We start from the raw sequence: 17,398 nt of genomic DNA on the forward strand, positions 1-17,398 counted from the left end.
AAGAGGATACAAACAAATGGAAGAACATTCCATGTTCATGGATAGGAGGAATCAATATCATGAAAATGGCCATACTGCCCAAGGTAATTTATAGATTCAATGCCATCCCCATCAAGCTACCAATGTCTTTCTTCACAGAATTGGAAAAAACTACTTTAAAGTTCATATGGAACCAAAAAAGAGCCCGCATTGCCAAGACAATTCTAAGCCAAAAGAACAAAGCTGGAGGCATCACGCTACCTGACTTCAAACTATACTACATATACTGTAGTATATGTATAGTATATTGTAGTATATGTAGTATATATATTGATATGTATTATCAAATTACATTTTAGGAATTTCAAAAGAGATTTGCACTCCATTTGCCCTTTGTATATATGCATTAAACATAATTCATTAACTTAGTCAACAAAATTTTATTGAACTACTACTACATGCCAGCACTGGGACTACATCAGTATATGTAGTATATGTTTTGGTTACAGTAACCAAAACAGCATGGTACTGGTACCAAAACAGAGATATAGACCAATGGAACAGAACAGAGCCCTCAGAAATAATACCACACATCTACAACTATCTGACGTTTGACAAACCTGACAAAAACAAGAAATGGGGAAAGGATTCCCTATTTAACAAATGGTGCTGGGAAAACTGGCTAGCCATATGTAGAAAGCGGAAACTGGATCCCTTCCTTACACCTTATACAAAAATTAATTCGAGATGGATTAAAGACTTAAATGTTAGACCTAAAACCACAAAAACCCTAGAAGAAAACCTAGGCAATACCATTCAGGACATAGGCGTGGGCAACGACTTCATGTCTAAAACACCAAAAGCAATGGCAACAAAGGCCAAAATTGACAAATGGGATCTAATTAAATTAAAAAGCTTCTGCACAGCAAAAGAAACTACCATCAGAGTGAACAGGCAACCTACAGAATGGGAGAAAATGTTTGCAATCTGCTCATCTGACAAAGGGCTAATATCCAGAATCTACAAAGAACCCAAACAAATTTACAAGAAAAAAACAAACAACCCCATCAACAAGTGGATGAAGTATATGAACAGACATTTCTCAAAAGAAGACATTTATGCAGCCAAAAGACACATGAAAAAATGCTCATCATCACTGGCCATCAGAGAAATGCAAATCAAAACCACAATGAGATACCATCTCACACCAGTTAGAATGGTGATCATTAAAAAGTCAGGAAACAACAGGTGCTAGAGAGGATGTGGAGAAATAGGAACAGTTTTACACTGTGGGTGGGACTGTAAACTGGTTCAACCATTGTGGAAGTCAGTGTGGCAATTCCTCAGGGATCTAGAACTAGAAATGCCATTTGACCCAGCCATCCCATTACTGGGTATATACCCAAAGGATTATAAATCATGCTGCTATAAAGACACATGCACACGTATGTTCATTGCGGCACTATTCACAATAGCAAAGACTTGGAACCAACCCAAATGTCCAACAATGATAGACTGGATTAAGAAAATGTGGCGCATATACACCATGGAATACTATGCAGCCATAAAAAAGGATGAGTTCATGTCCTTTGTAGGGACATGGATGAAGCTGGAAACCATCATTCTCAGCAAACTATCTCAAGGACAAAAAACCAAACATCGCATGTTCTCACTCATAGGTGGGAACTGAACAATGAGGACACTTGGACACAGGAAGGGGGACATCACACACCAGGGCCTGTTGTGGGGTGGGGGGAGGGGGGAGAGATAGCATTAGGAGATATACCTAATGTAAATGACAAGTTAATAGGTGCAGCACACCAAAATGGCACATGTATACATATGTAACAAACCTGCACGTTGTGCACATATACTCTAGAACTTAAAGTATAATAAAAAATATATATATTAAAAAAATAAAAAAATACATTGATGACTGAGTCCTACCTTGGGAGATATTGATTTAATTGTTTTGGACTGGTTGTCTCTCTTTTTGTGATGTTAGCAGCCTTTGGTGAAGTTACTGAGATCCATTAATTCATTAGGGGCTCTAGGTGGTAATCTTATTAACATCTCTGGGCTTGTATTATTTTCATACACAATGTGAAAGGGTTAGCGTACATTACCTGTAAGCATCCTTCCCACTGGGATACGCTGTGCTCCTATGGGTAATACTCTTAATTAGGGGTTTGTTCGAAAGCATTTACTCTTTCTTCCTGGTGATTTACTGGCGTATGTTTGTGTGCATGTATGTGAGCTTGATAATGCTCCAGAATAAGAAAAGGTATCCATCTTTATTATAGAGAAACCACAATAGTAAATCAGAATTCTAAAAAGAGATACCAAGCCTTCTGCTCTAACATGTCAGGAATGATATTAGTCTCCTACACATACTGTCACATACTCCTTGTAGGGCCTGTTAAGGAACAGGGCTCTGCAACTGGGCCAGCTGGATTTTTAAAAACTGTTATTTATTCATTTTATAGATAGGACATGGGGAAACATCAGAAAACAGTAGCAAGCAACTCTTTCTGAAGCATTTTGGCACCATATGTTGTCCCATCAGTCTTCAGTTAGTTCATTTGCTAATAATATTTTCTTAATCTGAATAAAAAATAAATCCAGGTAGCTATTTGAGGTATGATACATTTGAAAAGCTTTTTAGAACACAGAAGCCAAAGTTGTTCACTGTATCATGAAATATCATTAAAAAGATGCTGGGCACAGTGGCTCATGCCTATAATACCAGAACTTTGGGAGTCCAAGGCAGGAGGATTGCTTGAGCCCAGGAGTTTGAGACCAGCCTGGGCAACACGGTGAGACCTGGTCTCTACTAAAAAATAAAAAAATAAAAATAATCAGCCAGGTGTGGTGGCATGTGCGTGCAGTCTCAGCTATATGGGAGGCTGAGGCAGGAGGACTGCTTGAGCCTAGGAAATCGAGGCTGTAGTGAATTGTGATTGCACCTCTACATTCCAGCCTGGATGACAAGACCCTGTCTAAAATAATAATAATAATAATAATAATAAAGAAAATGTAGCTGAGTTGAATTAACCCATTTAGGGATGCATTTTTTCCCAAGGGAAACTACAGAGTCATTCCTCACAAGTAGATTTCACTATCCCCACACAATCAGATCTGGGGGATCAGATAACATATTAACTGCACTTATCACTGAATTACAAAGCCTTTGAAAAATCCAATTACCCATTTAGATAAACAAAGACATGCACTTTTTAGGGCAAATAACCTTTTTTTTTGTAGAAAAAGTTATTACATGTGACAGGCAGTTATTTTGAAATGCAAGCTTCATAACTTATTATAAAATGAGATCAATCACTTCACATAAGTAACACATGAAAAAGTGTAAATCAGACCGTGCCTGGTGGTTCATGCCTGTAATCCCAGCACTTTGGGAGACTGAGACGGGAGGATTGCATGAGCTCAGGAGTTTGAGACCAGCCTGGGCAACACAGTGTGATTCCATCTGTACACAAAATAAAACAATTAGCTAAGGCGTGGTGGTGCACACCTGTAGTCCCAGTTACTTGGGAGGCTGAATCTGGAGGATCACTTTAGCAGAGGAGTTCCAGATTACAGTGAGCTATGGTGCAGCCACTGCATCCAGCCCGGGTGGGTGACAGAGTGAGACCTTGTCTCCAGTACAAAAACAAAACCCAAAATAGTGTAAAGTGCTTTTAAGTGTAAAATGCCTGGCCCATGACAAGTGCTCAGTGTATTTGCATTTATCACTATAGGGATGATTTGTGTGGCTATTGCTGCAATCATTACTAAACATTACTTCTGAGTCTTTTGGTTAAATTGTTTTAGGAAAATTAAGAAAATACCATTTGTTTGAGTTTTTTTTTTAGTTGCCAATTATGTTACAAAGTGGATTATACCTGTAAGGTGAGCAAGCACACTGTGGTTCTTGTTATTTTTAAAATTATTAAGTTTCACTATACAAGATATTTAAAATCAAACAGTACTTGGTACAAACAACTGTTTCACTGATGTTGTAATAGTTTTAAATAGATGGATTGTGCAAACAAAGTGAAAATAATTTTGGTAATTCCAGAAACCAAAACCTGGGAGTGAGCATGGGTACTGAGTGCTGGGTAAAATTTACAACGAAACCTTTATTAGTGAGGACCCAGATAACAGAACCTTCTATGTCCAGGATGCTAATGGATGCCCTTCTGTATTATAGTGGATCTCACCAAGCATCTTTACACTAAAACGTGGTGTTGAGGTTCTGGACGTAAAGTGGAAGAGTCCATCATCTCAGAGTAAGCTTATGTTTAGGCTGTGAAAAATGAAGGCTTAAAGAACAACAGCCTTAGAGAAAAGATGACCATGAAGTAATCTTGTGTATGTATTAAAGAATCAGCAATCTAATCATGACCTAAATGAATAGAGTGGCAGATCTATTTCACTGAATGGTAATATAAGAAAAGATATCTGCATAGCAATAATTGTCTCCTTGACATCTCCTTTTTCTTTTTATTAACCACACCTTTGGGAGTGATTTAGAGGTACCTGAAACCAACTAGCCTGGGCTGAAGGGTTTCTGTATTGCCCAGACCATCTTGTTTCTCAAGGCTGCCTTTCGTTTTGGTTAATGAGAAAGCATATGGTTGCCATTTCCTTTCTGAGAACTGCTGAGTTAGTAGGGAAGGAAGTAGATGTTCAGCTGAGTTCTGTCCTGTGGGGGAAGGGAAGGGCTGAGCCACAGCTTGGAGTACCAGCTTCTGCTTTTGTGGGACTTGATTTTCTGTGTCTGATTTCTTTTTATAAAACGTTCATATAATTAGTCTGAACAGCCCAACCTAATCCCTTTTCTGGGGGCAAATGATTGAGAGTTGAGTGGCAAACTTTCTTTGCCCAAACTCTTGGCCGTAACTCTTAACATTCTTAATTGGTTTCCTGTCTATTCTTAATCTTTTGAAGATCTTGTCAAACCTTAAAAAAGAAAAAGAGTTCTGCCTTAAATATTGCTTCTGTGAGAATATTTTGCCTGTTTTAAGAAAATACAGCTTTGAGTACAATTCAGTTGAAATGCCAAGTCCTGCCAGATAACCATGGTAGAATTAGAGCTTCTGATCTGGATTGGGACTGAGGTTGGACGCTGGCTCTGCCATTAACTGGCATGTTTCATCATTTGTTTTATTTGATGTTGAAATCATGCTTATAATTTTATTTTACACCACTTTCCAGTATGACATCAGTGTCTTTGGCACCTTGGGCTTTATTGATTCATGAAATGGAAGCTTCTGTTTCCTTAAAAATGCCTTGACTCTCTTGCTAATGTTGTGATAATTTTTGCAACTCTTTGTAGGGCTATAACATCTATGCTGCTTGTTTGCAAATATTTGGGAAGTGGTGGTTGATCTAAAAATACTCAGAAAGAATGGGAAAAAAATTAAGGCTTCTGACACTTTTCCCAACATTTCTGTTACCACCATCAAGAGTTAACTAGATGATTCTTTAATGCCCCACTACTTTATCCTGCTATTTTATTTCTTCAGTCTGTTTTTGACTCATAGTGACACCACTGCAAGTTAAGTCTAAACATTACCTTTAGGCTGGAGAGCTCTGGGGTCAAGATTGACTAGATTTAAAACGCAGTTCAGCTATTCTCTAGCTCTCTGGTCTCTGGTGAGTTCCATCGCCTGTAAAACGGGGATTAAAAAGGGGAAAATACTGAGTATGTACTATTTGCTAGGCACTAGTTGGACAATTTATGATCAATTTAATCAATCTTCTGCGAGGCAGGGATCCCCATTTTATTATGGTTTAAAAGCTGTAATAAAAGCCAATTGACCTAAAGATCTCACAAGTAAATAGCTGGAGCCCAGGTTTGTCTCTAAAGCACATGCTCTTTTCACTACGCGACATAAAGAAAACTTTATTGATCTTTTTTTCCAGATTATGTTTTAAGGGTTCCCACTGCTGTTGAATAATTAATTCCTTTTAGATGTACAAAAACAAGTGCAAAGTAAAAGAAGAAAAGCAAAATGGGGAAGGTGTGTAATATGAGAGGCAGGGGGTAAGGAAAAATGAGACGTCTGCAAAGGAATTTACGTCCTATCTGCTTAGTATTACACAGTGGAAGGCCACGTCAGACATCTGTGTTGCAGTCCTGCCTGCTCAGGGGTTGCTGGGTGACCTTCTGCAAATTACCTCATCTTTCTGGGTTTCAATTTAAGTATGCCTGAAATGAGGCGGTTGAATTGATCTCCAAATTCCCTTCTGGTGCTAAACTTCCAGCCTTGTAGCCACTGACCCCTTCACCACCCCAGCCTGTTTTCCCTTGGTACCGGACCAGCTGCCCTTGCCCGAACCCTGTTCTTACTCGACTGCGAACTTTCTAACGTACTCACAGATTCTAAACTCTACCGTTCCTCGTGACCGAGGGACTAAACAGCCCGGCAGGGGCTCAACTCTGAGAGAAAAAAAGCAAGAAAACCCCAAAGTTGGACAGTAAGCGGCAGAAGACCGCAGCAGCAAGGCGAGGCGGAACAGAACTGCCGCTGCGCGGCGACAGCTGAAGTGGGCGGAGAACAGGAGGGCGGGGAAGGCAGGGCCGAGGGCGATTGGAAGGACGAGAGGGCGGAGCCCGCGCTGACAGCCCCCGGGGAGGAGCGAGGGAATCTTTGCGGGCAGCGGCGGCCGGGTCCCGCCCCTTCGCTTCCCCTTCCCAGCACCAGGTGGGCGGGGCGGCAGGCGTGCCGACGCAGCGTGACTTCACAAGGGGAGGGGCGGGCCGAGGGTCCTGCCGGCGCTCGGGCGTGTTCATCAGTCGCTGTTTGGGACGCTGGGCGTGCGGTGTTCTGTCTCCGCTCCCGTTTCGCTGTCACAGCCCGTTCCTTCCCGGAGCCCGGGACAGGCTGGGCGCGCGCCGGTGTGAGTGAGCGGGACTCAGGGCAGAAGTGTCCCCTCGCTGCGTTTTTTTTCCTTTTATCCAAAGAACGGGGCAGTTAGTACGCTTGCCTTCCTGTCGCCCGGTTGGGAGCGGGGTTGGTGTGCGGAGTGGTTCGCCTTTTTTTCTTTAGAACTTGTGAGACTTTTTTTTTTTTTTTTTTTTTTTTCTTTTTTTAGGCTCAGTGCTGTCCGGGCTGGTTTCCCCGGTCCCTGACTAACCGCTTTCTGCCCCTTCTCTCGCCACCCCTGCCCAAGGTCGCCCCTCTACCTTCGCCCCTGTCCCGGGAGGGTGGGAAGCTTTGACCCTGCCCTGCCCACTCGCGTCTCCGCAGCCGTAGCCGCACCTGTCCCAATATGAATAGGGTCAACGACCCACTTATTTTTATAAGAGATATTAAGCCCGGACTGAAAAACTTAAATGTCGTCTTTATTGTCCTGGAGATAGGTAAGTGGGGTTTGCAGCCTACTCCACCGCCCGCTGTGCCTCCCGGGGCGGGAGACAGGGGCGCCGCCGCTGCGCGCCCGGGGCTCCCTTCCCCCTCCTTCCCCTCCCTCCCCTCCCCCATCCACGTGGCTCCAGTGGCCTCCGCCCGAGATCGGATCCTACCTGAGGCGGGAGCCCTGGGCTTGGTCACTTCCCACCTTCCAGATGTATTATAATACCGGAGGAGGAGTTAGCCTTTCTGAATGTCCTCATTATCTAACACCCCTTCCCTTTGATTTTTAAATCCTCACAGGACGCGTGACCAAAACCAAAGACGGCCATGAAGTGAGATCGTGCAAAGTAGCAGATAAAACGGGCAGCATCACTATTTCCGTGTGGGATGAGATCGGAGGTCTTATACAGCCAGGGGATATTATTCGGTTGACCAGAGGGTAGGTGTGCAAAAAAGTCGGGGGACGTAACAGTCTGCAGAATCGGGATTGGCCGGCTCTTGGGATCTTGGCAAGCCCTAAAGTCCCGCGCCTTTTCTGTGGGTCACTCTGAGGAGTTTTGAGCTCCTTTGGTGTTAACTTTGGGTGGTGGGCAGCGCTGGGATGTAACACACCTTTGCAGTTAAAGGCAGTCGGTTTCAGCTGGGAAATCCGCGCCTCTACCCCGGTTTACAGGTTAAGTAGATTTTTAATTATTATTATTATTATTATTTTTTGGGACGAAGTCTCGCTCTGTCGCCAGGCTGGAGTGCAGTGGCGCGATCTCGCCTCACTGCAGCCTCCGCCTCGCAGGTTCAAGAGATTCTCGTGCCTCAGCCTTCCGAGTAGCTGGGACTACAGGCGTGTGCCACCACGCCCAGCTAAGTTTTGTATTTTTAGCAGAGACGGGGTTTCAGCGTGTTGCCCAGGCTGGTCTCCAACTCCTGACCTCAAGTGATCCGCCCGCACCAACCTCCCAAAGTGTTGGGATTACAGGCGTGAGCCACCACGCCCGGCATAGATTTTTAGTTCTATTCTGAGTCAGTGAGTCTTTTTAGGAGACTGGTATAGTCCATATTTTTTCTTTTTTATAAGTTGTTTTCTCTAGTATGTTGCCACTTAGTTGTTTCCCACTCCTCCATTTTTAATGACTTGAAATCCTGTCCAGTATTTTATATATGTTATTTAGACAATGTGGACATAAATGAAAATTATAGGTAAAGGATTTAGCATTTTCTGTGATATGTGAAATTTGTACTTGGAAAAAGAGGGAAACTTTACAGTATCTGGAAGGCTCATTCTCCAAAATGATTTCTTGTGTCTTCTGCTGTAAGGTGGATGTTGTGCAAAAACCAAAGGGATACACAGGAAATGTTTGGCAGAAAGGCATCTGCAATACCTCCATCCAAAAGAGTCAGTTGGCGGATAGGTGGCTTTAAAAAATACTAGAACTTTTTTTTAGAAAAATAGATTGCTTTTGGAAATTTACCAAATTTTTATCTTAGGAAGATAAAAAGGCAGAAAAGGATCTTGAAAACAGAATTTGGAAGCTTTTGAGATCAATAAAATTGTAATAATTTATCATTAACTGCAGGGAAAGTGGTGGAGATTGATATTGGCCTAATAAGTAGAATCTTAGAAGTACTGGAAAGCACTGAGAGTAGGAGCTTAGAGCTCCTTGGTGTTACCTTGCAGGCTTACAACATCTTCAGGAAGTGTGAGGTAAAGTGTCATCAAAGCAGGAAGTGAGAGTCAGGACTTAGACATTTTCTTCTCATACACTGACTCATGACAGTAATTTAAACTTCCACATCTTTAAAAAACAAAAGAGAATTCCTTCTTAGGGAAGTATGGTGAGGATTGATTAGTATAATTGGAGTTTTTGACTCCCCAAATATTTTTCACCCAATGATTGAAAGTATTTTTTACGCTAAAAACAGCATCTTATTTCAAGTATTTCATGTTCTGTAGTGACAATCATAGGTGTTTCCATCAAAAAAATTATTGGAAAATTAAACTTATTAGTTAGGTATCTATAGAATTTTAAGGGGAACGATTACCTGGGAGTACAATTTTAACGAAAATTAAAAACTATGGAAACTCTGTTTACTACTTCAGTATCACCTTGAGAAGTTACTACACCTCATACTTCAGCTTCCTCTTCTGTGAAATGGGAATAATTATACCTTATTTACCAAAATAACACACTCAGCTTGCAGTCTGACTCATTCTAAGGCCCTTAAATTCTGGTTGAATCTAAGAAAAGTAGCTTTTGAAGAAAAACATACCTAACATCTAAATAATGGTTCAAATATCAACATGTTTATCAGAATACCCTGAAAACTTACCTCAGTGTTCTCATTTCTTAAAGTGAATGTTAAATATTTTAATTGTAACCAAATTTTTTCTCAAAGTATGCGTTAATTTTTATTTTAGTAAGGTGAAATGTTAATGCACTGTATCCTAAGCCACTCTTTATATAACTTAAGAGTGGTGAATGGTGTCTTTAGTAAATAACCCTTTAATTAAAATAAAGAGAACTGTATAGTAAGTTAAAGTTATGAAGTTACATAGTAGTTGTACAGAGAACCACTGAGGACCAAACCTTGGATTTATTTCATAATATTAATTTACCTTTTTCTTAGATATCTAGGATTATTTTATGTAGTGATGCTGTCTGCTTTCAAAATTGTTCAGAGTAAACAATTGCCAGTTTGTTTACTACAAACCCAGAAATCGCATGTTTGGAAAGGCAGATAGGTGAAGATTTGTGACCTTAGTGTTTTTTTTAGCACTTTAAAATTCTACCAGATCTTCGGTAGCTTAGGAATCCTGTGTCTTTTATGGAGGCAGAAGGAAAACTGTTATATCATTATTTGACTAGACTGTAAATGAAATATTAGGATGATTTTACATATCCTGTGGCTGAAAAATAGTTTGTTTCAATTTCTGTAATTAAAAGCTTTTGTTTTGTTAATTGACTAAAGATGTGATCATCGGGTATAATAATGCTTGCTTTGCGAAAAGACTTTCCAGAGTTATGATTTAGATAATTATGTCAAAATTCGACAGAATTTTTGTATTCTTTTGTAAATAGCAAGTTATCAAAGTTAGATTTATTGTATTTGATTTACTATGGTGGATAGAGAGGGCTTGATCCTCACTTCTACCTTAATACAAAAAATATATAGTGTGAAGATTTTCTTGATTTAAATAGAAGAAAATATATTTCTAAAGAATTAATGTTTCTTTTCTCTCTAGGTATGCATCCATGTGGAAAGGATGTCTGACACTTTATACTGGAAGGGGTGGTGAACTTCAAAAAATTGGGGAGTAAGTATTAAAATGCATTTTGTATAATTGCATACATTATAAATAATATCTACGGAATAATTGGTAGGTATGAATTGTAAACCTCTTCTTTGGCTTTTTTGACTAGTAAACTGAATGTCTTTGGTAGCTTAATTGAAAAAATAACTGTGTGTGTACAAATTTAACACTTGTCAGTACTGTTTTCAGTGGTTGAAAGTGTCAATTTTTCCTGGCAAAGAGCAGTAGAAGAAGCTGCAGTTGAGACCAGCCCTAGTGGAAGCATTTCTGTAGGTTTTAGAAATGTGCATTTTTTAGGTGTCACAAGAGACATTTGAAGTAGATTCTCTTTTGTAGTGATTCACCATATACGAAGCTAGTGATTCACCAAGTTTCAGGCCATAAGTTTAAGTTTTCTTTTTCTATGGTTATGGGTGAATATGTACTCATGTTAAAAAGGACTTGCAGCAATGAAAACTGAAGTCCTCTATTTATCCACGGTCTAGGTGCGGTGCAGGCAGCCGCAATGCGAGATTCCATACACTACTACCCTGGTAATGATCTCCACCCTGACCTGGAGGAGCCATCCTCTCTAGGGGTGTAAGGTAATTCAGCCTCCATGTTAGCCTAGACATTGGGTTGTATTCATAAAGTATGGTACAGGCAATGAGCCAAATCATCAGTCCATTCTGTTTGGTTAATGCTCAGCCATCTACTTAATGCCTGTCAAGTTGGAAGATATTTAAAGAGAGAAGCCACAAATGGCACCAAATAAAAAAGGAAGACTGTTCACCACTGAGGGAATAAGATGCTTATTTGGAGAACCTGTGGTTAATAATGAAGGAAAAGAAATGATCATGCTAGCTTTTAAAGATCAGAAACGTTTAACGCTTTGCCTTTGTTAGAAGGGAAGTTAGGATTCACTTAGAGTAGCATTAATAGAGTTATGTGTTATGAAAGGTCTTAGTGTCTGTTACTGAAAGGTTCAGGATTCTGTCCTGACCTTCATGTATTCATACAGAGGTGTTGATAATAATGGAGGTCAGTTACGTGAAAAACCATTAGAGGTCACTCATTTCTTAATGACTGCTCTTTGTCAGGGTCAGTCTAGTATTTACCAAAACTGGTTCTGATTTGTCTTCAGTATGGTGAGGAGCTAATAAAATGCTTCTGTGTAATGTTAGTACACATTATATGGTCAACTTACAGGAAGCACTTGGATAAACTGGTGGCTGTGTAGCCTGTTGTTATTATTTATTGCCTAGAAACCACTCTTAACCCTAAATGATTATCTTTGCAGATCCACAGTGATCGATCAAAAGAGGGACTGAATGGGAGTGGGTGAATAGATCGGTGCAAATCCATTACCACTGCTGGAGAAACCACCCTGGAACCCTAAACATGGTTCACTCTCATGTTATTTTTCCTTTGATCAGCTTTTGTGGAAAAAAAGGACAGAGATGTTTTTGTGTCCTTGATTTTTGACGTGATTTATTTTTTTCAGCACTAAAGAAGAATTTAAATACAAAATAGAATGTTATATATCTTGTAGACAGTCAAATATTTGATGTTTTATGGGACATAATCATTTGGGAAGTTTTTGTTGTAAATGAAGAGTTAGTTTGTTGCTATTAATTTGTTTGACACATAAGTTCATTCCTAAAAGTTAGAGATGTTATATAAAGAAGGGTTGATGACTTTATTTCAGAAGTCATTTAATTTGTTCTTTATTTTCTTTCAGATTTTGTATGGTTTATTCAGAAGTGCCAAATTTCAGTGAACCCAACCCAGATTATCGAGGACAGCAGAACAAAGGGGTAATTATGTAGTATACTTTTATAAGGCTAATTTTGACTGTGTTATAATTTTATGACTAGGCTAGCCATGTTGATACTCAGTATAAAGAAGATAATTTTTAAAAGAATACTTAATTTTTATTGTATGTTTTGTGAGGATATATATCTGAGGTGTCATCTACTAGATATATGTGCCATTTTGCACTTTGTGGTGTGGTGAGTAATTATCAGGAAATAGGATATAACAGAGCTCTGAAAGGTTTGGGAAACATTTCTTAACGTTTTAACCTTGAATGACCTAGGAAAAATCTTTAAAAAATTTGTTAATTAAAAAAAAAAAAAACCAAACCCAAAACTTTAAAAAAGAAAGGATATAATAATGTTGTGATAATATAATTGTGTTTTTATTCTCATTTGGTTAAATTAAAAACTTTTTTTTAGGCACAGAGTGAACAGAAGAATAATTCCATGAATAGTAATATGGGTACAGGTACATTTGGACCAGTGGGTAAGATTTTGTTTGTGTGTTTCATTTGTGATCAGGTGTAAGAATGAAGAGAGCTGTAAAGATTCACATGAAAAGCAGTGTCTTTAGGCATAAATTAATGATAAAGGTGAACTACCAGTAAACAGGGAATCCCCAAAGGGCTGATTTTCTAGAAAGTCGATAAACTTAAGCCAATTTATTGAGAATTCTAAGTTTTGGTGATGTCTGTGAAGAGATACCATGCTATTTTTTTTTATTGATTCCTATAAAATTTCTGTAATCTAGTGATTACTTACAGTAGATGCAGAATTACTGGTTATTTTGGTGCACTGAAAGCATTTTATCTTTAGAGTCATAGTTCACCTTAATTTTTCACGTACAAGTAGCTCCTGCATTAAAAGATGAGCTGAGCCATTTAAAGGCTAGTGACCCTCAAATGTCATTTAACATGACCCCCAGATATCATGTTCATGATCCGTGTAGCCCTCTTAAAGGTCTTCCGAAGTCTTTTTTCTTAAATATATGAGGAAAAGTCAGTCTTTTGTGATTGGAGTTCATTAGGATGGCTCATGTTTTGGTTTTGTTTTGTTTTTGAGACAGGGTCTTACGCTGTTGCCCAGACTGGAGTGCAGTGGCGTGATCTTGGCTCATCGCAACCTCCACCTCCCAGGCTCAAGTGATTCTCCTGCCTCAGCCTCCCAAGTAGCTGGGATTACAGATGTGCACCACTACCACCCAGCTAATTTTTGTATTTTTAATAGAGATGGGATTTCACCATATGGGCCAGGCTAGTCTCGAACTCCTGTCCTCAAATGACCCACCTCGGCGTCTCAAAGTGTTAGGATTACAGGCGTGAGCCACTGAGCCTGGCCAGCTCATGTTTTGTTTGACTTGAAGCCTACATGTCTTGGCATTGCTGATCACGTTGTGGGAAACGCTGCCTTTGCCTTTAAAAAGTTAGAATAACATTGTCTGTTTTGAGATATTAATCATATTTGAGCCAAATTCCAATATTCACTATTTTGCCCTTTTTCTTTTATAGTGTAGGCAATGCATTTTTTTACTCTATTAATTTCTAATTTTGGTGCCCAAGTTGGCTTTTTTCTCTCTATTAATACAGCATCAAGTTAGCGTATTTATAGCAATACATTTGGAAAAACTTAGAGCCCACATTGAGTGTTTTCTTTTTTCAGTATAAAAATAAAAGTGTGTGCTTTAATATTTTTAAGCATTAATAACATGTTGGCACTTAAGATAGTTCTACTTCTATAGACTGCCTCTGAAAATAGTGATGAATTTTTGTATTCTTTTTTAGGAAATGGTGTTCACACTGGCCCTGAATCAAGGGAACACCAGTTTTCACATGCTGGCAGAAGCAATGGCCGGGGACTTATAAATCCACAACTACAAGGAACAGCTAGTAATCAAACAGTGGTGACCACAATAAGTAATGGCAGGGACCCTCGGAGAGCCTTTAAAAGATGACCTATGCTAAATACTCACGTGTAGTTTTTATACTACATGCTCTACTTGAACACTTACTGCACTTTCATTTATTGTTAACTGTGAAAAGTATGTCCTTTATTGGGTTTCCTTTTATATTCTTGGTTTGTTAAGAAGAATGGTTTGTTTTTATAGCAAAACTGTTAAGCTGCTCGAGTCTCCCATTGAAGAATGGGAACATTGAAAAGTAGGGGCATTTATTTTTAGAGCAAAAAGATTATTGGATAGCCTCTAAAAAAAAACCTGCACCCATTTCATGGGTGAGTTACTTAAGACATCAGCTTTATAGCCTCTATGAGTCTATCTTCTGTAAAAGTTTTGTAATATTTAACATAAGGCTTAATGGGAGATGTTCTTTTGTCTTGTATTCAGATATTGCCAACTAAAGCAATAACCATCAAAAAACACAAGAACTTGTCAATGCTAGCAGTAATTTTTGAGTGTTTGTGGCTCTGGGAATGATTGACTTCATTGAGTGACTACCATTAAGATTTTCCAAGGACTGACTCATCCCAAATTTTTGTTGTATTACCAAAAAAACAGATTCCTTATCAGAATTTGGAATAGAATGTGATCTCTATTGCAACAAGTAATTTTAAAAGAAAGCTACATTTATTTTAGAGTAGTGTTCCTAAGATGTATTATCAACTTTGTGGGTTACATTGGAGGAAAATTTAAAACTGGGGCCTTGAATATTTATTTTTTGAAACTACCATGTTAAATACTGAAGTATAATTTGAGGGAGTTATAAAGTTAGGATAAACATTGATCTGATTATTTTGAAAAATAATTGTGGTAGTAAACATACTGGAGGTGAGTCAAATTGAATTCATATAGTAACATGCAGTCTTAAGTCCTAGTTATTTAACAGGTACTTAGCCTGGAGTGAAAATCCTGGGTACTGACTTTGAGAGGGGTGAGTGTGCGTGTTGTCAAAGTTTCTGAACACAGTTCATGTAGCCTTATTAGCAAAAGTTTTAAGAAATGGCTCTATCAAAGAAGCAATTACAGCTTTATTCAGAAATATAAAAGTGGAATTTATGTACATGTTATAAGTGATACCCACTTCCCCTTTTTACTGTAGGGTGGATAACTCTTAGGATTTAACTCTTTGAATATTATCTCTTGAATAAAGCGTGTGTTAATAATGTTAACAAACCTACCTAATTTTTGCCCTTTCAATGACTTAAAGTGGAGAGCCAGTACATCTTAACTACTGTTGTAGTGATGGTGTCAACCTTATGGTTACTTAGCTCTGCATTTGTTGCTTTGTTTATTTTCCACTTCAAATCACAAAATAAGTAGATTTTGTTTTCTGAAAACTCCATAGCATTTGAATACAAAAAGTTGTGCCAGATTGTTTGCCCTAATTCATTGTGTTTAACAAATATTTCAGTACACACTATGTATTAGGCACTGTGTGGAAAGTGTTAAGGGGTCGACAAAATACCGAATAATCCCCACAAGTTTATTTGTGGTCTATAGTACTTTTGTAACTGGGGTTACAAAAATTATAGAAATTTTTTTCCTTTATTCATATGCATATTCATGATTATAATTTGGCTTTGTTTGTGATTAATGTTTTCTTAAGATTTTCACATTATAGAATACCTCAGAAGAAGTTGTCTAAGGATTGGGTTAGAGAGTATGTTTCATAAAATTGTAGATGTTTAGAATTTTTAAAAACTCTACAAATTAGTATATGATTGTTTTATGTAAGTAAGATAGGAGCAACACTTTAAATTATTCGTGGGAGAATATGGCATTAAAGGTGATTTTAAAAGAAAAAATTTTGAATTTTTAGAAAATTTAAATAGTGTCAGGTATGGAATGCTGGGCTTCCAATCCTGGCCTCATTGTCTCCTCACCTGTGATGTTGGATGAGTTATTACACTTGAAATGTCTTTAAGCCTTAGGTTCCACAACTATGAAAACAAGTAAGCAACAGTATCCTTTCTAGACTTGTTTAAGATTTCCATGTAAGTAATTATAATGACTTCTGACACAATAATGTTGTTTTATACCCCAACAGTAGCAAAAAAATGCACAATTCAGTATGAAAGTATTGTTACCCTTTAACACAGTGGTCCCCAACCTTTTTGGCACCAGAGACCAGTGTCCTGGAAGACAGCTTTTCCGTGGGATGGGGGGGGGATGGTTTTGGGATGAAACTGTTCCACCTCAGGTCATCAGTCATTAGTTAGATTCTCATAAGGAGCGTGCAACCTAAATCCCTTGCATACTCAATTCACAATAGGGTTCATGCTCCTATGAGAATCTAATGCCACCACTAATCTGACAGGAGGTGGAGCTTAGGCAGTAAGGCTCCCTTGCCCGCCACTCACCTCCTGCTGGGCGTTCCTGTTCCTAGCAGGCCAGAATTGATACTGATCTAGGAGTTGGGGACCCCTGCTTAACATGTTGAGATTAAATGGAGAAAGACCTAAGCTTTTACTTTTGTGATTGACACTTGCTTCAATAATGTAACCTTGTTCTGTGTTTTTATCATTTATTAACAAATTTCTTTTTTCTTAAGGGAAGCCTCCAAAATCAAAGCAAAGTGAGTTACAATCCATAATGAATATTTGCCTTACCAGCGTACTGGAACACACTCATCAAGAACTTAAGAGGAAGAAAGTTTTCTGCCTTCCTCCTTCCTGGTACTCTCAGCTATCGACTTTGAAATAAGTTTAAACAACACCTACTGAAAACAAAAACCACTTAGTATAAAAATATCCCCCACCAGAATTGGGTCCCCCATATCATTTCTACAAAACAGTTCTGGAGTGGATCAAAGTCTCATCAGATCAGCTTGCCCCTTCTTGTTTGGGCAGGTTCTAGGAGAAGTTGCTGTAATACAAAACTGAAAGATGAAATTGTAAAGCTAGATAATGATAATGATATTTAGTGGGGAAGGCTACAGTATGTTTTCCTATAGGCATTTAAACACTCACTTTTTCCTAGTGTACTAACGCTTTATACTTTG

At 38.8% G+C, this 17,398-nt stretch overlaps 1 protein-coding gene across 2 annotated transcripts; it reads left to right on the forward strand.

The window, feature by feature from the left end:
- The first annotated feature begins 6,715 nt into the window (after positions 1-6,715).
- On the forward strand, positions 6,716-15,575 carry NABP1 (nucleic acid binding protein 1). Of its 2 annotated transcripts, none has more exons than XM_003253869.3 (6): positions 6,716-6,885; positions 7,641-7,779; positions 10,579-10,650; positions 12,368-12,443; positions 12,864-12,930; positions 14,225-15,575. In XM_003253869.3, the coding sequence occupies exons 3-6, from the start codon at positions 10,589-10,591 to the stop codon at positions 14,392-14,394; spliced, it is 375 nt and encodes a 124-aa protein (XP_003253917.1). In that variant the 5' UTR covers positions 6,716-6,885; positions 7,641-7,779; positions 10,579-10,588; the 3' UTR covers positions 14,395-15,575. The 2 variants fall into 2 exon arrangements, with proteins under 2 accessions (XP_003253917.1, XP_003253916.1); XM_003253868.4 differs by having other exon boundaries at positions 6,780-7,348; positions 14,225-15,574.
- Positions 15,576-17,398: the final 1,823 nt, after the last annotated feature.

The sequence above is a fragment of the Nomascus leucogenys genome, chromosome 22a, assembly GCF_006542625.1.
Source record: "Nomascus leucogenys isolate Asia chromosome 22a, Asia_NLE_v1, whole genome shotgun sequence".
In the NCBI taxonomy this organism is placed as follows: Eukaryota; Metazoa; Chordata; class Mammalia; order Primates; family Hylobatidae; genus Nomascus; species Nomascus leucogenys.